At 44.1% G+C, this 23,205-nt stretch overlaps 1 protein-coding gene across 1 annotated transcript in view; it reads right to left on the bottom strand.

The window, feature by feature from the left end:
* Positions 1–1,000: 1,000 nt before the first annotated feature.
* Positions 1,001–23,205, bottom strand: part of DPF3 (double PHD fingers 3) — a 195,251-nt gene continuing 173,046 nt past the window's right edge. Inside the window, exons 9-11 of the mRNA XM_083747471.1 lie at positions 12,313–12,425; positions 9,775–9,856; positions 1,001–6,087 (exon numbers count right to left, since the gene is read on the bottom strand). Of these exons, the coding sequence (XP_083603597.1) occupies positions 6,017–6,087; positions 9,775–9,856; positions 12,313–12,425 (266 nt within the window). The 3' untranslated portion in view covers positions 1,001–6,016. The remainder of the gene's footprint in view (positions 6,088–9,774; positions 9,857–12,312; positions 12,426–23,205) is intronic.

Below are 23,205 nucleotides of genomic sequence, written 5' to 3'. Positions count from 1 at the left end.
CACTGCTGAAGACAAGGTTTGGCTGCCTGCCAGTCCTCACTCCAGCTTCCTATTCTGCTCTCACCAGAACAGAGAAGCACACAGCCAATCAACCAAAGCCTTGACTGAACCCACATCTAGTTTTTCATTACCCTTGAAAGATGCTTTGAATGCTCAGCATGAAGTTCCTGGAACAACACTTGAATCGAAAAGTCTTGCAACTCAGAGCCAATTCTCATGGGTCTCTCTGGTGCGTAGCAGCAGCGTTTTTGGTCAGGTTGCATTGACTTTTCCTTCCCTGCCATGCATGGAGTTGATTGTGCAGATGCAGATGTCACACACCAAACTTGGCACAGATCATTCTCTCTGTGCTTGCAAAAAGCTAGTGCTTTGAGTGCTGCTCACAATGGTACAAAAAAAACCAAACAGACACATAATACATGGTTTCTCCATAAGACCCACTCATATAAACTTATCTACATACAAGGCCATTTTAATGAACTTGCAATGCACTTCTTGTTATTTTAAAATGTTGGTATAGCAGCTAACAATATATTAACACTGGAGCATTTTATTTGCTGGCACGTGAAATCTTAGACTTGAATTGCCTACAGTCCTGGTCATACTTTTACAGCAATGAGTCCTATTAAAATCAATGGGGCTTACAACTAAGTATTTGTGTAGGATCACAACCTTAATTTGGGTTGGCTTAGCCTGCTCAGCTTTCCATTTAATGGGTTTCATAACTCATGTGTTTTGCTTCCAGTGCTTCTATTTGGGGCCCAAACAACTCTCAGTGCAAGAGAATATGAGGAATAATAATGCATTTTCTTGTGATCTAACAGCAGACAAAGTTTTTGATGGCTCTAAATGGTTCTCTTGTCCTTTGCAGAACTTGGTTGCATCATATGTATGAGTCCGGGTATATAAATGTGCAACTTGCCATATGCTCTAATCTCATCATAATGAATTAAAAAATACAAAAGGTTACAGACAATGCAAACAAGAAAAAACAATTCAGTTTTTTTTATAATTCATTGCGTTTTAATTTGTTGAGGAGGTGGTGGCAATAACGTCAAGTGATACTTCTTTTGACAATGTACATTTAAATGCTCAGGTGATTCATTTTACAGAGAAGCTTCGAAGAGTGCATATTTTTTTCCCAAATGCAGCCTCGGCCATCTTCCTATCTGACTTCCATTGATCCCAGTGGAGCTACCCATTACTTCAGCAAACAAATTGCCCAGGCGTTTGCTTGTTAACAGTATTAAGGAATGGGATGGAATTTGTAAAGGAGAAATAGTGGGCAGAGAAGGGCTCTTCCCAGGGCTCCTCCCAATTAGCTGGGGAGACGTGTTGCAGGTGTGCTCTGCAACATGTCAGTTGACACAACAACAGTGCATTAGTGGTGGGTGTATACTGTATCACTCACACAACGTTCTGCTTTATTAGTTATTTGCCATCTAAAGGGGCACCCTTGAGGTACAGCACAACATTTGTTGTGGAAAAAGCTGCAGGATTTCGGTGGGAAGCCTGGGGACATGCACGGATAGGAAACTAAATGGGATGTCTGCTGCAAAACTTTTGCAGGTGCAAACACTTTTAAAAGCGAGGCCACCCTGATACCATTATGAGTGCAAATCATCATGAATGGGCATGATGGAGAGGTCCTCACTGTTAAGAACCTCCACCTGTCAGCTGATCCTTTCCTGCAAATATCCTCCCCCTCCACATTAGTGCCACATGGCAAACACAAGATTTGTAATTCCCCTGCTTGCCATTCTGCATTCCATGGACTGCTTTGAGTTCATAAAAAAACAATGCTTTTGTCATTTCAGACAACTTTTAGGGCCAAGAGAGACATGATTTTAAATGCCTCCTTGGGTTCCATTCTTGCAGTTCCTTATGGGAGGTATCCAATGGTGGGATTCATCAGTAGAATGAGGGGTGGGGGCAATTTCCCCTGACAATTCCCTATCCCCTGCCACCTTCCAGGGCCCTCCTTAATCTGCTCTCCAAAACATGTTTAGGGGAGCACAGGGGCTGCAGGGAAGGGTGAAAACCTCAAAATTGCCTCCTCCCATTCCGCAGATGGATTTGTTCTGTGAGCAGATGGTCTTTCTTCCATTTGCCTTTTTTCTCCTTTTCCCTGACCCTAAAAACTGCCAAATCAGTTTCTTGCCTTGCTATGAATGCTCAGTGCTACTCAGAGCATTACTCAGCAAAGGGATTAACTAAAATGTACATAGTTGCATTGGCATTTCAAGATAACACTGTTCACCCCATCCCTTGATCTTAAACACAATATAATTGAAAGCAAATCCAATTATTTCAGAGCAACTTACTCCCGAGTACTGGAAGTTGATGTACTGAGCTTACAGAAATGTGTAGCAGCAACAGTGTCCAGGATGGATTGCTCTGGCACAAGACAGGCACCTCATATTCTGGGCACATCCATCCTGCTGCAGTCCCATTTCCGAAAGGTTACTACTTAATTTTAGCTGCATAGCGTTGTATCAACTCAGATGACACATTTCAGCCCCATGGTGACTGAAATGTCATCTCAGTCTCGCTCCCTCTGGGCAATACTGGGCCATACAGTCACTGTGCGTAACACCACATCTGGTAATAGAAGCTGATGGGATGGAAGCTGCAGTTATGCCAACTTAGTTAGTGCTAAAACAGTGCTGTAGTTCATAAACATACACAGTGATAGCAAATGATAACACTTACAGAGCCAGCCAGCCAAAATTAAACTTTTTATGATTGAAATCTGATGCATGAGCAAGTCCCTTCGGTGGGGTTTACTTTCGAATCAAGATTTAGGCTCTAAGTCTCATTGCTTTCTATGGCAGAAATAAGCAAAGTCATAGCTGATATCTATGGGGCATAAAAGTGGTCAACCTTGGCTGGATTCTACCCTTATTTCTGAGTAGTGGGTTATGGCACTTTAAAATAGATTCTAGAAAATCTATTTTATATTGCATATTGCAAAACGTTTTACCAGCAACATTTCCCCCCCCCCTCACTTTTGTTTCGTTTAAGATCAAGTTTGAGGAAGAGCCTGGTGAAACTAAAAAATGAGCATGCTCCTTTGTGACTGTTAGCAGCTGGCCCAAAGAGAAGTATTAGGATTCTGTTCTTGCTGGAGTTTTCTTTTAAAACATGGCGGCCTGCACTTTTCTGAAAATAAAGCCTACTTGCTTCTTTACCTTAAATGGTGGCCTTGAACCAAAGCAAATGGCAATTTTGAGTAGTTTCCCCTGGCATATTACAACAAATTAGTTATGGAACGTATACAATTTATGCATCTACATACAGCCATTCTTTCTCTAAAATCAAATGAAAGAAAAAGGGTCAAACACAATGTGTCAATCATAAGGACATTCAGACAACCACAGCTCAATGATATAAACAGCTTAGTGCCCTGTCTCCCACTGTGCCAGTACTGGATCCTTCAAAATAAAGCTACAAGAAAGCAGGTGCTTATAGAATGAAGGACCCCCAGTCATCTTCCAGCTTCTTGCAACTGGAGGCTCAGGATATCTTGACAATCACAATGTATTCTGTAGCCATCTTAAATCATGATTGGTAGAGACCTAGGGTCCACAGAAGATATGTAGGACACTACAACCATCTTGGGTTCACTTCTCTTTTGTTTTGAACACAGCATCTAGAACATTTGCAGGTCTTCTTTTAGGGAGGGAAATGTGTTGCAATGGCCATTTTATATTTTCGCGAATCAAGCAAATCCTCCATTCAAATCTACAGGAACACCAGACTCTAGATTTTTCGCTTTAGCAAGGGGTTCTGCTGCTCCTGCAGCACCTTCCCTGGGGCTGACTGCCATCCGAGTGCAGCTGCTACAGCAGATGTGCAGTTGCTGCTGGATCAGGGCACCACCATGAGGATACTAGCTGTGCGCCCTCATCTCTACACTGGAGAGTCCTTTAAGCAGTTACTAAAATCTGCAGGTTCAAGGAAAGGGCTGACATTCTGAGTTCCAAGTCTCTTAGTGTTTTGGTAATATCGGAAGCTGCCTTATCCAGAATCAGACCATTGGTCCATTGTCTACACTGACTCAGCAGGGTCTATCCCAACCCTGACTCAGCAAGGGTCTATCTCAACCCTACCTGAAGATGCCAGGGATTGAACCATAGAGCTTCTGCATGAAGAGCAGATGTTTTACCACTTAGCTACAGCCCCAGCCCCTGCTTTATACACTTTAAAATGTCCTTCCGACAACTAGAGGAAATTTTGGCTGGACCATGCTCCTAAGTACTGTACATAGCCATTGATTTAGATGGAAGAGAGTTAAGCATGGGCTTAAATCTGTGATACTTAAACATGCTTAACCTGGACTAGTGATGCTGCAGTGCAGAGGTGGAGCGCATTCAAGAGGCTGAACTTGGGTTCAATCCTTGTCTTTTCCATGTAGGGCTGGGGATTCAGGGAAAGACTCTTGTCTGAAACCTGGAGAACTGCCATTTGCCGTAGACAACACTTGAGCTAGCTGAATCAACGGTCTGGCTTTGCATAAGAAAACTTCCTATGGATCATGCACACAGCCATGGGATGTTGGGTGCTCTACCCTAAGCACATGTGCTGCTCCCATTTTAAGTCTTCGGATCAGGCCTGAAGAAACAGTGTCCTTTGGCCCAACTTAAATGTTGGCAGGTCAATGTGTTCGAAGAGGAGGGTGGTGGGACTTTTCCAGCCTGAGGACAGCATTTCCTTGTGGGTAACTTCCCCGAGGCTGCATGCCAGAGGTGGGGGAGACCAAAGGCAAACAGATGGGTAGAGCGACAGATGCAAATGCAAAACCAGAGGCTTCCTCACACACACACACAAGCACACACACCCTTCTCCACCCCAGCAAGCGAGGGGCATTATCACAGTGAAGGACAAATTCCAGCCAGGCAAAAGAGCTTTGAGCAGCATGTGGAGTAGGGACAGTGATAGGATGTGGCTTGGGGAACATTCTGAGCAACCTGGAGAGCGATATTTGGACCCCAGGGCTGAATTTTCCCACCTGCTCAGATCTACTTCAACCCCATGTAAGCAGGAGGCTGAGGGCATGGCCAACAGTTAGGGATGGTGTTGAAAACAACATCTGGAGAGTCACAGGTTCCCCATCTCCACATACATGTTACCAGAGAATTGGGAGGACTTGGACTGGTAGCACCCAACATGTAGCTTGGGCCTTACTGTCAATGACTAGGAAAGAATTGTGCTGTTGTATCCTTTGAAGGTCCTCTACATCTAAAAGTGTGCTTGTGAGGGGGGAGTTCCTCTAGAGAGGGGTAGGCAACCTAAGGCCCATGGGCCGGATGCGGCCCAATCGTCTTCTCAATCTGGCCCACGGACAGTCCAGGAATCAGCATGTTTTTACATGAGTAGAATATGTCCTTTTATTTAAAATGTATGTCTGGGTTATTTGTGGGACATAGGAATTTGTTCATTCCCCCCAAAAAATATGGTCCCGTCCACCACATGGTCTGAGGGATGGTGGACCGGCCCACGGCTGAAAGAGGTTGCTGACCCCTGCTCTAAGACACCTGCAGCGAATGATACTTCTCAATATCTTCACCACAGCTCTGCATCAAGGACGGATGTGAAAATGACACTGGCATTTCTCTTGGGGTGCTAGAGTGGGGGTGGGGGACAACAGATCAAACAAAAAGCACAATGCCACACAGTTTAAATGCCTAAATACCAACAGTTACAACAGTTCCCTGCTTTGCTATTATCATAACACATGTGAATCTATTACGGCATATCTGCAACCATGCACTGCAGTGGGGATGGGGGAACATAAAAAAACAAACAAACCATGTGTCTTCCTTCTAGTAGAACCCAGGAGGTACAAGATTTGTGAAATCTACACTTGGACAGCAAATACCACAGAAATTTCTTTGAATGTCCATTCTCTTTCATGTGTGTTTGTAGTGACATAGATCCTTAGGTGGCAGGTGACAGTTGTGTGCTGGTGCCAAAAGTCCAGGAACAAGCCCAGTTCTGGTCCACGGAGACTCTTCTAGGGCTGGAAGCAGAAGGCAGATGCTCTCTCTCGGAGAAGTTCTCGGCACAAATGACAACTCCAACTCCCTATAAATAAATACAGTAATAAAACCATCAGATCAGTGAGTGGTCCTGGGGTACATCAGTGGCGTAGCGTGGGTTGTCAGCACCCGGGGCAAGGCAAGTAATTTGTGCCCCCTAACCCGTGGATTTGCGCCCCCTAACCCTAACCCTCAGATGTTGCGCCCGGTGCGGCCGGCCTCCCCTGCACCCCGCAAGCTACGCCACTGGGGTACATCAATCAATGTCAGGCAGAATAAGTGGGAAAGCTATTTAAACCGCACTACACAAGAGGACCAGTTTGTATGTCACATATTTCCTACAGGTAAAACATTTGCAGGTTGGAGGACATGCGGATCCACATGTGTGATCACAAATATGCCTATTCCTCTGTGTGTGCATGCTATATGAACAGCCTATATGTATTTTATATTAAGGACCAAATGACAAAAGATGCAGGCGTTCTTCAGATGTTTCCCCACTGGAAGCATCAGTTTTGATTGGCACCCATCCCTCCACCACTCTGAGGTGGTACAATCCTTTTTTAAAAAAAAATGTGGGTACACACTCTAATCTGAAATATGCTGTGCACATCTCTGTGTCTCTGCATGAGTGCAGGTACGCATACCTGCATTAGAGGTTTTTAAAAGCAATATTTAAAGCACCACACAACTACAACTAATTACAGTGATGTTTGTCACAGCTGTGTGATAAAGACAAGGCTGGTATCAATTCATCTTTGGAGACAGTGGAGGAGTGTGCCTTTGGGGGTGAAGTCAAGCTGTTGGAAGGTTACAGCGCCTGCTCTCTCCCACTTTGCAGTGGAATGCAGCACCAAATGGGGTTACAGATGCTTCAGGTTACATACCCTTCAGGTTACAGACTCCGCTAACCCAGAAATATTACCTCAGGTTAAGAACTTTGCTTCAAGATGAGAACAGAAATTGTGCGGCAGCAGGAGGCCCCATTAGCTAAAGTGGTGTCTCAGGTTAAGAACGGTTTCAGGTTAAGAACAGACCTCCAGAATGAATTACCGTATTTTTCGCCGCATAGGGCGCACCGGCCCATAGGACGCACCTAGGAAGGTTTTTTTTGGGGGGGGGGAATAAAGAAAAAAAATATTTTCCCCCCAGGTGCGGGGCTGGGGCGGGGGAAGCCCGAGCTTCCTCTGACCCCAGCCCCCAGAACAGGCAGCTCTCCGCAAACCTTGGGAGACCGGCGCGACTTCCCACCGGGCTCCCACGGCTTGCGGATATCTGCCTGAAGCCCAAACCAGGTCAGGGAACAGTGGGATGGCAGCGCTCCGCCTCCCCACTGTCCCCCGAGCTTGTGGGGCTGGCAGCAGGGCACTTGTCCCTGCCGCAAGCCTCCAAACCAGGTCGCGGAACCGAAGCCCGGGGTGCGCTGTGCAGCGCGCCCCAGGCTTCGAGATGCAGGCTGCTATCCGCAAGCCTAGGGAGCCTGACGGGAACTCCCGTGGGCTCCCAAGGCTTGCGGAGAGCTTCCTGAAGCCTGGAGAGTGAGAGGGGTTGGTGCGCACCGACCCCTCTCACTCTCCAGGCTTCAGCGAAAGCCAGCATTCGCCCCATAGGACGTACACACATTTCCCCTTCATTTTTGGAGGGGGGAAAGTGCGTCCTATAGGGCAAAAAATACGGTAAGTTCTTAACCCGAGGTACCACTGTATAAACAAGGGGGATGCAATGATGTATTGCATACAGTGTGCCTAGTGAGTGGCAGTTATGTTTGCCAAATATACAATACCTTTCCTTTTGGGTGGTTTCACTAAATTGTATTGTATTCAGCCTAATAAACAGTTGGATAGTTGAAGATGTGTCAAAATTACTTCTGTCCCCCACTTCCCTTTGAGGCTGATCAGAAGGAAGTTAACTATGTAGAGATTTGGCAGGCAGTTGACTCTGTGAGGTAGGATTTTGGACTCGCATAACACATTTAATTATTTAGTTAACTGGTTGATTTCCCATGGCACAGGTATGGGCCTCATTACACAATCTGGAAAATCACTCCTTAGCTTCTGTCACCACACACACACACACACACTCAAAGACACAGCAGCTTCCACAATCAAGATATATATATTTAAGGAATATTTTCAAGAACACTACAATGAGATTGGATTCCCATTAGCCTGTTCTTGCCTGCATAAATTTGTTTGCATCACAGCTAGGTAAGTGCTGACCTATAGTCACAACGCTAGAGATTATTTCCAAAAGCCATCACTTCCAAAACTTTGAAGGAAAGCAAAATTTGACCTGAGTGTGTAGCGGAGTCAATAAGGCAGCTGTTAAAATGAGTAACTAGTGGGTAGAAAGTAGGAAGAAGTTTTCTTGTCTGCTTTTGCTGCTGTAATAAAGAACTATTTAACACTGAGCTTTGTGCTATTGGCCTAAGCCAGGGTTGGGGGACCTGTGGCCCAAATGTTGTCAGACTGCAGTCTGCATCAGACCCAGCCAGCATGGCCAGGGATTGTGGAATTTGTTGTCCAACAATATCTAGCTCGTTCCTGGTGTAAGCTGACCTAATACAACAAAGGAGAGGTTACATATGCCTGCTTGTAGACCTATCAGTTTCAGGAGATGCTGTTTCATCATGTCATGATTCTACAGTAGATGGAAAAGTGGAGATTGCTTCTGGCTACTCATCTTTAACAATACCAGAAAGAACCATGATTTGCAAATGCCTACGTCTCCCTGCTGCTAAATATGCATCAGTTTTCAACAACACTGAGTCAGTGTTTCTCAAACTTGGGTCCCCAGCTGTTGTTGGACTACAACTCCCATCATCCCTGACCACGGGTCTTGCCAGCTATGGATGATGGAAGTTGTAGTCCAACAACAGCTGGGGACCCAAGTTTGAGAAACACTGCTCTAAATACCCTTGCAACTTCAGGAGCAACCCAAATTTGCCATGAATTGCTTTGGAGGAGGCTTGCTCTGTTCCAGACAAGATCCAAACCTCTCCAATGCATGCTGATTCAGTTTGTGATGTAGGTTTCATCTGAAGCAGGTGTACACCTCTAAATGTAAGTAGGTTTCATGAACAGTCATGTTTTCTAAGTCAAGAAACCACCCATTTGGTTTGTGTTACTTTTGTTAGTGTAGGCTTCTGAAATGCTTGCAAAGCAAGTTATAAGTCACCTGAACTCATCTGCTGGTGCAAATTCTGTTTGATGTGCAAGGAGTTTGCATTAGTATTTGTGAATCCTTTGGCTAAGTCATGCACATACACAGCATGATTTACAACAATGACTGCTTTACCTTTTTCCATATCTTGAAAACGTCTTGACCTTGTCCCATATTTTGGCAACATGGGAACAGGCCTTTTCTGTAGTGGCTCCCTGTTTGTGGAATGCTCTCCCCAAGGAGGCTCATCCGGCACCTTCATTACATATCTTTAGGCACTAGGCAAAAACATTTCTCTTCAACCAGACACTTGGCTGATTAACTTCTATGGCCTTTTAAGTATTGGAGGGAGTTTATGGATTGGTTTTGCTTTATTGTGTATTGTGTTTTCCATTTTGTATTTTTCTGCTGTGAACTGCCCTGTGATCTTTGGATGAAGGGTGGCATACAAATTTAATAAATAAATAAAGTTGGAAATGGTACCCTGAGTGCTCTCTGAGCAGAGAAACGGGACAGAAATATTTAACAACAACAGCAAACAGCAAATAGGGTAGATTCCAAGCAATGTTACCTTCAGGAGGTTCAGAGACTGGTGGGTTTAAGCAATACATGTGATAGCCGCGGTCACAGTCATCACAGAAGAGCAGCTGGTCCTGATCCAAGAGTGTTAGGAGGAAAGAGAAGAAGACAAACATTACATTAGTCATAGCAGCTGAAAGTATCTCATAAATGGGTGCGTTGTGGTACTATAAATATGAAGTTGTGGCAAGAAGACAACAGAGAACATATATGAATGCAGATAGAGACAGGAGCATCCCTCCTGCTTTCTGAAATGGCTGTCACTCTGTTCTCACTTTTTCACAGGCAGGAGTTCTGGACATAGCTGGCATGCATGTTGCAACTTGTATTTCAAATGGGGGGGGGATCTCTCATTTTGTTCAGGGCATGGCCTAACAGCAGCATCAACACACACAGAGAGAGGGGGTGGGCTTCTTGTAGCCCTTGCATTAAAAAAGCAAAGTTTCCTTGCTAAAACAAGAGGGGCTTGTGTAAGCAGCTTATTTTCTGTTTTTTTTTTTATTATTGTTGTTGCCAGTTATTATCTTGGAAAGATGCTTAAAATCTCCAGTGCCAAGAGAAGCTGCTTGCCAGGTGGAGCAGAAGTGCTATGTGGGTCGCTGTTGCTTAACAGGATGAAGGGGGAGTGGCAAGGCAATGGGAAGGTTAGTAAAGGCAAAGGGACCCCTGACCGTTAGGTCCAGTCGTGGCCGACTCTGGGGTTGCGGCGCTCATCTCGCTTTATTGACTGAGGGAGCTGGCATACAGCTTCCGGGTCATGTGGCCAGCATGACTAAGCCGCTTCTGGCAAACCAGAGCAGTGCCACAGAAACGCCGTTTACCTTCCCACCGGAGTGGGAATATTTATCTACCTATTTATCTACTTGCACTTTGACGTGCTTTCGAACTGCTAGGTTGGCAGGAGCAGGGACCGAGCAACGGGAGCTCACTCCATCACGGGGATTCAAACCGTCAACGTTCTGATCGGCAAGTCCTAGGCTCTGTGGTTTAACCCACAGCGCCACCCGCATCCCTATGGGAAGGTTGGCATGATGCAAATGCACCTGAGGAGTTAATCCAGCGTTCCTCCTGGTGAGTTTGCACTACACCAACCTCTCCACTGCCTCTCTCCTGCCCTTCTCCCTTCCAGTAAGCTAGGACAGTGGCTCTATCCCATCTTTTGAGCCACTTCTGCAGCAGAGATTCAGCAGGCATCCTCAATGCTAATTTTCAGCCATCTCTTGAAGACCCTTTAACACCAACAGGCTGTGCGAATTTTCTCAAGATGAGCCAGTCATTTTTAATGATTAGTCAATATTTTATTTATGGTCTCTTTTGCTTTACAACAACCTCCTTATCTTGTTGTGCCCCATCTTGATTTTTATATGAGTGGTCAGGTTTTTTAAAATAAATATATTTTTTTAATTAAGCAACACTAAACAAAACAGCAAATTAGACCAGGTGGGAAATTCAGCAACCTACTTAAGACAAATGACACCAGTGGTATCAGGAGGAGGAGGAAGAAAGGTAAAAAAAAAAAAAACCATCTTCAGATCTGAGATTTCCAAGCATTTTACTAAAGAGTGCTTACAAAGCTAATGTACATGTAATTGAACTGTGATTCTACCACATTACCTTTGGGACTTTGCATGTTCTCCAATGTCCGCTGCCTGCAGCCAAAACCTATTCCAGGTCCTAATACACTGAGGCTTGAACCACCCTTAGCTATCGTAGTTCAAGTCCACACGTATTCAAACCCAGATCAGAAAGGAACATACTCTTATTATAGTGGCCTTATTAAGAGGTGGAGAATCGGTGGCCCTCCACATCTTGCATCATCTCTGACCACTGGCTAAGCTGGATGGGCCTGATGGGAGCTGGAAATTGTCAACATCTGGAAGTCCTCAAGTTCCCTTCCTCTGCCATAAAATGATGGGAGCCTATCATAGGCCTCCATTCCCCTTGCTGTCTGTGCAGAGGGGATGGTGTTTGCATTGGGCCACATCTTGTGAAACACCCTTCCGCAAGACAGCAGAGATTTCCTCCTAACCTGAGACTGGAAGCCACATCATGTATGTGGTTTCAAGAAAATAGTGCAGGGTGGTCCCTCATTTATACTGCAGTGGTTTTAATTTACTTGGGATAGGGAAAGGAGCACTAGCAGCACTCCTTCCCTTGGTTGTGCTGTGGGTGTCTGCAGAGTTGGCAAATGCAGAGCTTGCCCCTCCCTTGCTGCAAAGTTCTTTAGTGGTTACATCCTGGGTAGAGCAAATGAGCCTTATGAAGGCCATCTGAACCATCACAGTTTTGTTATCATCTTGATCCATTTGAACCAAGTGTTATCATCTTAAATGATCCTGTGTAACAGTTCAAAACAATGGGGCAGGGAGGAGAGAGAGCATATGTGCGCACCAAAACATTATAGATAATAGAAAAGGCTATCTTCTGCTTGCGGAAAGTGCTGCGATTTAAATGAATGAACGTTACAAATGAACTTGTAGCCTTTAAACTAAGTTGCTAATCTCAATACTGGTAATGAAGATGAACTTACATCATTCTCAGACGTCCCACAGAGGCTGCAGGATTTGCACTCAATGCATTGCCACTGATAGGTTTTGACAGCCTCAGTCATGTTTGCTGTGAACTGCAAGCAGGTTGGGTGACCTGGAGAAATGGGAAATGTCCACCCTTAGTCAGGCGCACCTTGGATTGCTCCTTTAATCAAAGTCATAAAGTTCAGGAACAAAACACACATGGACATGGACCAATCACAACATGGGCTCCAAACTAATGGATATCAAAGAGGAAAGCAGGCATTAACCCTTTTGCTGCCGGGCACAAGAAAAACCAAAGTCATCCCTTCCCGCTTCCCCATTGGCAAAGCAGTTTTATTCAGAGCTCTTAAAAACATTGTGGGCTTCTTCTTCTTTTTCCTCTTTTACAAAAGCAAGGAGAGTGAGAGGAAGGAACAAATAGCGCCTCCCTCTTCCAAATGAATCAATGTGGGCTTTGCCCACCACCTTGCTTGGAGACCAATTTGAAACTTGCGGCTGCAATAGAAATTTGTATTTTTAAGAGCTCTGCACTCCCAAGGTTGGTTCGCACAGAAGAAACCAAACTGCACAGCTAACCTTTCAGGATCAAACAAACAAAAGAAAAAGAAAAGCACACCTCCCAACGACCCCCAGAACCAAAAATAACCTACAAAAGGAATAAACGAAGGAAAGCTAGCATAACAGTCACATCTATTGGGGACAGCTGCCGGGACTCTGGCCCCCTTCCCTACATGCGTGTCGATTCCAGCTTTGCAAAACAGCAGGACTACGGTAGCAGGATCAGCAATGGGGGGTTCTGGAGGGGAGGGGAGGGGGGAAAATACAAACAAACAAACCAAAGGTAGGGTCAGTGTTCCTTCTGCAAAACAAGAAAGACAACAGTAGACCACTGAGATAATGACAACAATCACCTTCTCAACCACATCTCCCATCCCTCCAAGGTTTGCCTACACATATGCAATCTTCATCTCTCACAAGCAGTCTTCTACATCCCTGTCTCAGCAACTCCCAAGTTTTAACATGCATCCAAAATGCACATGTGCAAAAGTAAGCAAAGGACGTACGTGTGGCTTCATACAGGGAAAGCTTGTCATTTCAAGGATTTGCATGGCTTAAGACTTGCAATCATTAGCAATTGGGCAGGGGTGGGGACGAAATGACTTTTGATTGGAACAAAATCAATCAGCGTAAGAGCTGTGCTCAAAATGAACGTGGTTACAAGGAGCAGCAACAAGGAGCAGTGAAAATTCCCGAAGAATTGATTCTCCCTCTTGTTGTATTTCTGTACAATGCTGCGGCTAGACAGCATTCACCTTTCTTTTCTTCCAGTCTCTCAAAGGATCTGAAGAACTCCTAGGGGATAATGGCTCAGCTCTGAAGTTATTCGGTCTCAATGTGGCTGGCTGTCATGGGTATTGTCCCTTAGCATTTCCTGCAAAGCACAAGTAGACTCAAGAGGCTCCAAGTTCAAGGATCATGGGCTGGAGGGAGGCTGTTTAAGCCTTTCACCTTCTTCCATTTTTCTACTCAACTCCCCCCACTGCTTTCCATGGGGAAGGAGACAAAAGGAACCTGTATCTTTTTCCACAGAGGTGGAGAAGCAGCTGCTGGAATGGAAAAGACTGAGCAGGGAGGGAAATGACAGATGGAAAAGAATAGAGCATGTCCTCCTACCCACCATTCCTTTGTTCAGGCTCACTTCCTAAGGCTGCTTTTGGTCTTTAAAAAGGTCAAGGGAAACATGAGCACCACTGCATATCGCATCTAGTTTAGGCCTCTGAGCAGAGCCACCAAACTCAAAAGACCACGTAACAGCCTCCATTGTATTTTTGTTGCCTCCCCTCCATAAATTCTATTTTCTAAGGTGAGCACTTGAGAGCTAGTGAGCAGCCTAGTGAGCAGCCAATTCTAAACAACCGTTTGCAAGTATGACCATGCATATGCTATTGTGGTGGTGCCACCTTGCATTTGTTCCTCTCAAGTCTAGCCATTCAACCAGCCCTCTTCACCTACTTGTCTGGGTATGTTCACTCATCTTGACAGTTCCATGAGGTTTTGAATGTACTTTGCATGTTAGGAGTCCCACTGATTCCTGTGTAAAGGTAAAGGGACCCCTGACCATTAGGTCCAGTCGTCACCGATTCTGGGGTTGCAGCGCTCATCTCACTTTATTGGCCGAGGGAGCCGGTGTACAGCTTCCGGGTCATGTGGCCAGCATGACTAAGCCACTTCTGGCGAACCAGAGCAGCGCACGGAAACACCATTTACCTTCCCACCAGAAGGTACCTATTTATCTACTTGCACTTTGAGGTGCTTTCAAACTGCTACATTGGCAGGAGCAAGGACCGAGCAACAGGAGCTCACCCCGTCGCGGGGATTCGAACCGCCAACCTTCTGATCAGCAAGTCCTAGGCTCTGTGGTTTAACCCACAGCACCACCCACGTCCCTGTGATTCCTGTGTATCCATAGCTTATTGTATTGTAAAAAAAACGGTGGACCTGATTGCTAAACCAAACACTGAATGGGAGATCTGTGATTGCATCTCCCTGTATAATTTTCTTTTCCTAAAAGCAGCTGTGATGGAAGGTTGGAATGAGGCAAGGTGTGGAAAAAGTCTTGCCCACTATTCTATGGTACAACACTAATCCAGCCCTAAGGCAGAGCTGTCATTAGTCACATACAGGGAAAACACACAAGCATATATGTAAGTTGTAAGCATATATATAGTTGCCTGCATGGTTTCACCTCTGTAACTAATAAGAGATCTGAGAACAGTGATTTGGACCGAAGCCATCATGTGCAGGGGAAGGGTTAAGGCCCCACAACATGTTGCAACTCCAATCCATCTCTTTTCCCCACCCCAGATATTTTGGGAAGAAAAGTAATGTATAATTTGGTGCTTATGAGTTTAATGCAACAATGCAAAACTGCTATGTCACCCGTAGCAGTAGGATATTACACATACTTCGGGGTGTAATTCTGTATATTTTTGTCTATGAAATCAGAGTAGGGTCCCCTGATCAAGCACATGGTGATTAATTGAAAGTCTGCCTGGTGGAACAATTCACTTCTACCAAGCAAAATAAAAAAAAAAAAGAGCGGAAAGAGGAAACCCTCACAAAACACAGTAGCACTGAACTAACAACTTGTTATGAATGTTTAAAGGCGGATGTGTGTGTTTGTGTGTGCATGTGTGTTGGAATTTACAACAAGGTTCATAATAATCTGTGAGCCTTGCAACCCATAACTATATGGGGAGACAAGAAATACATGTCTGTTGGTGCCGGTTATTGTTATTGTTATTGTTACATCATGTGACTGATCTTAAAACAAAGAAAGATGCTTGAGAATTACATGTTACAGTTGTGGGACAGGCAGGGGAGACATTTGAAATGACACTTGGGGGCAGGGCCCCTCCTATCTCAGTGAGGCACTTCCCTTATTATTAGATTCAATTCTCTACCAGCTGTCCAACTATCTAGTACAACAAACAAGAATTTATCTAGTCATTTCAGCTGACTGAGATTTAGGATGTGTGACATCCCCGTGAGAAAGGTTTCCTTCTTCAGATTCATTGTTTGCTTTCCTTGAAATTTTTGAAATGTTTTGCTTAAGAGTCCTAATTGGGGGATGACCTGGGGATGGATAGAATCACCCTAAAGTTTCCCCAGTCTTGCTCTCCTTTCTGTGTTTTCTGTCCTTTCTCCCTCATTGGCAGGTATCCCATAACAAGAATCCCAAAAATTACAGCCTTGGCCCTCTTTCACCAAAGGCCCACGCACATTCTTTACACAGAATCTCCAGCAAAATGCAAACTCTTCATCACAGCCAACTGTTCTGAAGTAGAACCAGCCCTGAAGTAGAACCATTAGCCATTTCCTAGCTTGCAATCATCTCTGGATCCGTTGGTCATCTCACCATAGCTTTACAGCAGCCCCAGAATTAAAAACAGGTTTTTGTGAAGGGATTTCTTTCTAAAAGAATACTGTTAGTCAGGTACACCTGAGAGAAAACAAATGGAATTCTCGAAGAAGAGCTTGCTTCCCAACACGCACACATATTTAAAAAGAGCGGTTGTCATTAATTGTGAAACCTTAATGACCAGAAATGCCATTAAGGGCAGGAGCAATTGCTGTATGCAGACATCCAATGACCACTAACGACCTTAACACAGCTCATTTATGCTTCTTCATTAGCGAATTCTCCTCTACAAGATTAATTGTGGCCACATATGCGCAGCCACCGCAACCAGACATCTTAAAGCAAATCAATATCCTCTCCAAACAACAACCCTAATGACTTCAGGAAAAAAATAATGGCCATTTACTTAAGAAAAATATAATATATCTACCCCACCCCCTTTTACTAAATGGCTTTCCTTACAACAAAGATGAGGTTGTGCCAAGTGGGCCAGGAGGGGAGCTCTAGGACCTAAGACAGCAGTTCCGTCCTCTGATTAGCCTTGCATGACAGCAGCCTGGAGGCAAGTGATTAGGCTAGGTGGACTTCAGGGAGGAAAACTCAAAGAATGTAAAGACAGGATATCACTCCAGGTTGGTATTTTATTCTCACTGGTACACCCTATATTCAGCATTTGAGTAACTGGAAATTGAGGGCCATTATGGATTTTAATTGGTCAACGGTTGAGGGGGTCACATCTACAGTAAAGGAGAGTGTGGCCTGATTCACATTTCATACTAAGACAAACCTTGGCTTAACATGAGTGAATGTGCAGCCTCCAGAAAGCAGCATGCAGCCAGTGGCGTAGCATGGGGGGTGCAGGGGGGGCCGGCCGCACTGGGCGCAACATCTGGGGGTTAGGGGGCGCAAATTCACGGGTTAGGGGGCGCAAATTACTTGCCTTGCCCCGGGTGCTGACAACCCACGCTACGCCACTTCATGCAGCCGCTTTGCTCCTCCCTGGTCCTTTTTGCTGCTACACTGGACGGGGCTGAGCTAAGCCAAGGTTCTCCAAACCCACAAGCTCATGGAGCCACAAGCTGTAACCAAAAACAAACCAATATTTGGCTTAAAATAACCTTTGGACCAGGTCTATGTTGGATGGCAAAGCCACTCCCCCAGTGGATGGCAATGGGAAGCTCCTACTTCTAATATTATCTTCAAGGCCCAGTTTAGGCTAACCAGCATTCCAAATACAAATCTCAGCATTTACATCCTTGCCCTTGCCTTGGCCGCTTCCTAAGCTCAGTGTTGCTGAAAAGCTGTCAATATAACTTAGCTACGCGCCCTTCCCTGATCTTTCCCCTCTCCTAGGACAACCTATAAGGCCTTTCATCTAGCTAACTAGGAGCACGTAATCACAGAAAAGCTTCCCTAGGATACAAGGTGGCTCTATTTTCCAGTGTAAGCCTTGCAGGTGTGTACACTCAAGTTATGAAAAACCAGTTTGTGCAATTTAAGAGTCAACACAATACCATTACCAGCTCAGCCTCCAATGCAATGTCATAGCCAAATAATTAAAGGACAGTACAAAGTCATTACCAAAAATAGGCCAATTGACTTCCCAGGATTTAATTGTGTTAAAAGTGATAGCTCTCTTCTTGTTTCAGAATTAAAACTCCAGGAAGCAATTCATGACCTAGGTGTACAACCCACTGAACTCGGCGGGAGTTTATTCTGTGTAAACAACTACAGGATCAAGATACAAATGCTACACCATGAAGCAAGGGAACCTGTAGCCTTTCAGGTTCTGCTGGATAAAAGCTCCCCCTCCACCCCAGTCAGCATGGCCAATGGTCAGGGGCGATTGGAGGTGGAGCCCAATAATGTTTGAATAATACCAGGTTCCTAATGTATATTCCTGATATATAGTGTTGTTTCTGGAAGACTTGTGCTTTTTTATTATTATTTTTAACAGTCACTGGTCAGACTGTATTATTTTCCTCTGAACTCTCTCTCTTCTACTTGTGGTGGTTTTCTAAACAGAATCCACACGTGCAGGTCCTGATTGCAAATTTAACCCCAAATTCATAGAGTTGTGGGTTCCTGAACCACGGGACAGATTTGAAAACTTAATGCTACTCTCTCAGCAGGTCTGCAAGTTGTTCCTGAGGTAAATCATATTTACCCAGTTCAGTGGACAATTGGTCAGTGATTGGTCAAAGTCTAAACACTGTAGTGGGAAGATTTGTTTATCATAGATGACAGCTTCCATTTATAGAATAAGTTATTGGGTTTTTTTTTTCAATTTATGTGTTGTTGATGCTTACAGTTCACAGGCAGTTAAGCGCACAGAGGTTTGATGAAAAGATAATGAAATTTTCTTCTGGTTACGAGAAATTCCCTGGTTTTCTATTAATAGTGTTAGAAATTACCAGTTATATTATGAAGAGCAGTTATTGGACCTGTTCCTTGCCAGCACCCAGCACCAAACTGATCCTGTGAGGAATGCTCACAACCAGTTATTATTATTATTATTATTATTATTATTATTATTATTTTATACTCCGCCATCTTCCCTGACAGGACACAAAATAGCTTACAGATAAAAACAAGTACCAATAAGAACAGAGAAAAAACAATCATTAAAAACAATTAAACATTGATAGAATTAAAACTATATACATATATACCTATCCCATTGTGTAGCACTTAAATCTGTTCTTTCTGCTGGCCCACTATGGTGTGGGGAAAAGACATTACATATCTGAAGGAGAAAAAGAACAAACTTTTCAAAGGCTTGTAAGTTTCTAAGTTTAAAGTTAGCGGATAATTTATTTTAAATAGATCAAATGTTTAGATTTGCTGTTCTTACATCTCAGATTAAACAGGTGTCTACCACAACACTTACAAAGATACTCACAAATCAAATACATAACTCACTAGGGACAGGCATTCCCTATGTACTATGCTGCACTATCCTCATATGTCCTATCAATATCTCCATGATCAGGGCTACTTAACTATACCATCTGCACATCAGTTCCTATTATAAAGTGACATACTAAGCTCTCAGAAGAAGGGGATGAACATGATCCATTCTTATGCCATTCCCTTTCCATTCATACTTGCCAAAGTGACTATTTGGCTGAGCTTTAAGTGGCAAGAGGTTAGTTGGAGGTTCTGATTGGTGATCTTTCAGGTTTTAATTATAGTTTATATTTTAAACTCAGGCTTAAAAAGAAATGCATTGTATGTAAATACATTTTGCTGAGTTACATGTATTATAAATTTTGGCTAGAGCTCAGCAGCCATGGCAAGCTTCCTTTTCACTGAACTGAGAGTCAAAGAGGAAGTAAAACTCAAAAGCAGATGAAGAGTTAAAGGAACAAGGCATCACACCTGGTTTATTCACTGTGACACCTAGGCAAAGAGAAAGAAGGCTCAAGACAGAGCTAAACTAGGATTCCTCATCACAGCACCCCCTGATAAAATGATGTGTCAGTCCTAGGGGGGAAAGTAGTTCTGCTATATACTGTAGAACTAGAAGACAACTTTCTTTAAGACAGAGGTTTTCAACCTTTTTTGAGTCCGTGGCTTCCTTGACCAACTGCATTCTTTCTGCAGCACCCCTGTGGGGCTCAGGAACCCAGTTAGGTCACCCCTTGCCTGCAGAGCTGGCAGCCCCTCACCTCTTTTCGAAACCCTCCCTTGCAGAGTGTTCCTTCAGCCTCCTCTCTTCTCCCTTCTCCTTGGGAGTCCTCCAGCTGCTGGTCTCTGAGCTCTCCCCCCTGCCCCAAAGGAAGGTGCCTCCTCATGCTGCCCCACAGGGACCTGGGCAAAGGATTCCCCCAGTCCTAGTGGCCCAAGGCAGATGAGCCAAATGTGATTGTGAGGCCAGCACCTCGGCATGGGAGGCAGCAGCAGGGCTGCTGCAACAACAGCTGTGCAAGCCTTTGGAAGGCAAAGACACGAGAGAGTGCCAGAAGAGGGAGAGAAGGAAAGAGGGACAGAGGCCAGTGTTGCCCGCGGCACCCTGACCACCATTCAAGGCACCCCAGGGTGCCAAGGCACACTGGTTGAAAACCACTGCTCTAAGAAATCTTTATCCAAGAGGATGGAGGGTTTAAACAGCTCAACACTGCTCACAGCTCCATGCCAAAATGCAACCAGCTATCAATTTCTGTATCAACCACTGTGGTTCCCATTGCAAGATCCCTGTATTCAACAACTATGCACATGAAACAAGATTCCTCCATGGTAGGAATCGTGGCCATGTTTTCACTGCAAAACCCAATAAAATGCATCTCTTTGTTGCACATAAAATTCTTGAAACTTCAGGTGTAGTTTGGGGCAATTGTTTCGTTGCGTAGAACTTTGCAAGGTTTGTGACAAATTTTTATATTTTCCATTATGTGACGTACAGTATATGCAGATCTTCTATATTTGAGTGAGAAGAGCCCAGTCTTCATGCTCATCACCAGAATTTAAGACAGTGATATTCTTGTTACATTCAAGGGACTACAGACAGCCACCCAGTCTTAAACAACTCCTAACCCACAATAATACTACAACCAGACCTAACATGGACACTGGCACCAGAGCCTGCAATAAACCCAGATGCCAACTTTGCCGCCACATACACCCGGACAACACCATTACTGGCCCCAACAACATCACACATACCATCTCGGGACTATTTAATTGCTCATCGTCTAACATTGTGTATGCCATCAAATGCCAACAGTGTCCTTCAGCTCTCTATATTGGACAAACAGGCCAGACCTTACGCCAAAGAATAAACGGACATAAATCGGACATCAGGAATCACAAGACAGAGAAACCAGTAGGAGAACACTTCAATCTCCCAGGACATTCTATACAAGATCTCAAAGTAGCTGTTTTACTACAAAGGAATTTCAGAAATAGACTGGAAAGAGAAGCTGCTGAATTACAACTTATCACCAAACTTAAAACCATGGAGAAACCTGGCCTGAACAAAGACCTTGGATTCTTATCTCATTATACATGACAAAGCCATTTTTCACCTTTTCACCCCTTGCTTCTTCCTGTAAGACCTATTGCAGTCGTTAAGAGTCGTCAACAGGCTCATCACAGCTATCTGCCAATCACCCATTCCCACCACCCTTCTGAGTAATACCCCTCCCCACCTTCTCACTATATAGAAGGGTCTGGAAACTTCTGTTTCAGTGTATCTGAAGAAGTGTGCATGCACACGAAAGCTCATACCAAGAACTGACTTAGTTGGTCTTTAAGGTGCTACTGGAAGGAATTTTTTTTGTTTATTCAAGGGACCATTCATTATTTAATTTGTCGATAATCAGAATAAGAATTTATAGATAGATTGAATTGATGATTTCCACCTATTATGACTGTAGGAAAACACACAAAAGAGAATCTTTGTGAAGGATTCATTTTACTACTACATACATCACTGTTGGTGGTTTATATATTATAAGTGAGACCTGTTCAAAATGCTAGCATGTATCCTCCTATCCTAACAACACAGCTCGTGGTCAGGGCTCCAGCCAGCCAGTCTGCCAGCTATGTTCTCCTCTAGCATATGCCATTCCACTCTTCCCCTTTCCCATTTTTCTTTTCCATCTGACACCCAGCTTTCTGTGACTACTGAGCACCCTCAGTCCTCACTGGGCTGCTCCCTTATGAGCGTGTGTGCACGCACATACATTTCTGCAAACCTTGATATTCCTCTGGATATGCTGGTACCTCCCTGATGTTTCACAGTGACCCCATTTTGGCCCTAATTCTATTGTCACTTGCCACCTGAGTTTGCTATTGGAGTGACCTGGTTTTTTTGTAGTAGATCTTAAGTATATTCAGGTGCCTGGTGGATAAAATGCAGATAAAAGAATGGCCATAAAAAGCAAGAGAAGCAGCAAAGAAACTTCTCTCCTGGACATGACTTAAATAGGCATTATAGCACTGTTAAAAGATCAGAGGAGGGAGAAGCAGACTTTTCATCTGCTAAAAATAAGCTTCTTTAACATAGTAAAGGCAAGACTGGGAAAGGCCAAGAAATACAAATCTGTGCTTTTCTAAACAATATGCAAACTGACAGACAGCCATCCTTCGCACTTCTCCAAATTTTGCAATGCAGTTTTCCAGCCAAGTACCATGTACAAAAATATGCAATTTTGTGGTGTGCATAAAAATGTATATACTAGTGAAAATAGCATACAAAAATGCATTATATAAGGGGAAATAGCTTTGCAAAAAAGTGTATATTAGGATAAATTCGCATTAAAATGTTGCTGAATTTTCATAGGGACTTTTAAAATAAAAAATATTTTAAAAAAAATATTTCCAAAGTGATTTGGGAATGTAAAGAACCTGAACTTAAAGAGTGGTGAAATGAGAAACTGAGAGAAGTGGAAAGAGAGGAGAGATAAAAACATCTAGCACTACACAGAAGTTTGGAGATAATCCCAACAGAACCAGATCCTCAGGATAAGAATCAAGGGTCCTGAGAAAAATACAGTAGCAGAGTTCAGAATGATACCCTTCTTGGAACACTTACAAGACAGAACACACAAGAAGAAGTCACAAAGAGGAAAACAGATCAGTGCAAGAGGAAGAACTTCTGGACAAAATGTAAGGAACAGAGAGGTGCATGTACAAATGTAAACAAAACTTGCATCCATCCAACTTTAATGGCAGAGCCTTTTCTGGCCTAGATCTAGGAAATGCAAAACAGCTAACATATGAGCTGAGTTACAAGAAAGCGTTTTCTCCTTCAGGGAGAGCACGTGTTGCGGTGGGGTCTACTGAGCCACCCCTTTGTTGCTGGGTAAGTTCTCCAAGATGGCCAGGGGGCATTGATTGGATTGCCGAGTTGCTGGGGCAAAAGTTATGTTGCAATTTTGGTGGGAGGGGTAAAAGGTTTAAATACTCTGCACGCAGCCTTGTACTTTCTCTTTTGCTGCATGCAACGGATCACCTGGAGCAC

The sequence above is a fragment of the Podarcis gaigeae genome (assembly GCF_964106915.1).
Source record: "Podarcis gaigeae genome assembly, chromosome: 1".
NCBI classification, from domain to species: Eukaryota; Metazoa; Chordata; class Lepidosauria; order Squamata; family Lacertidae; genus Podarcis; species Podarcis gaigeae.
This window is presented reverse-complemented; position numbering and strand designations above follow the sequence as displayed.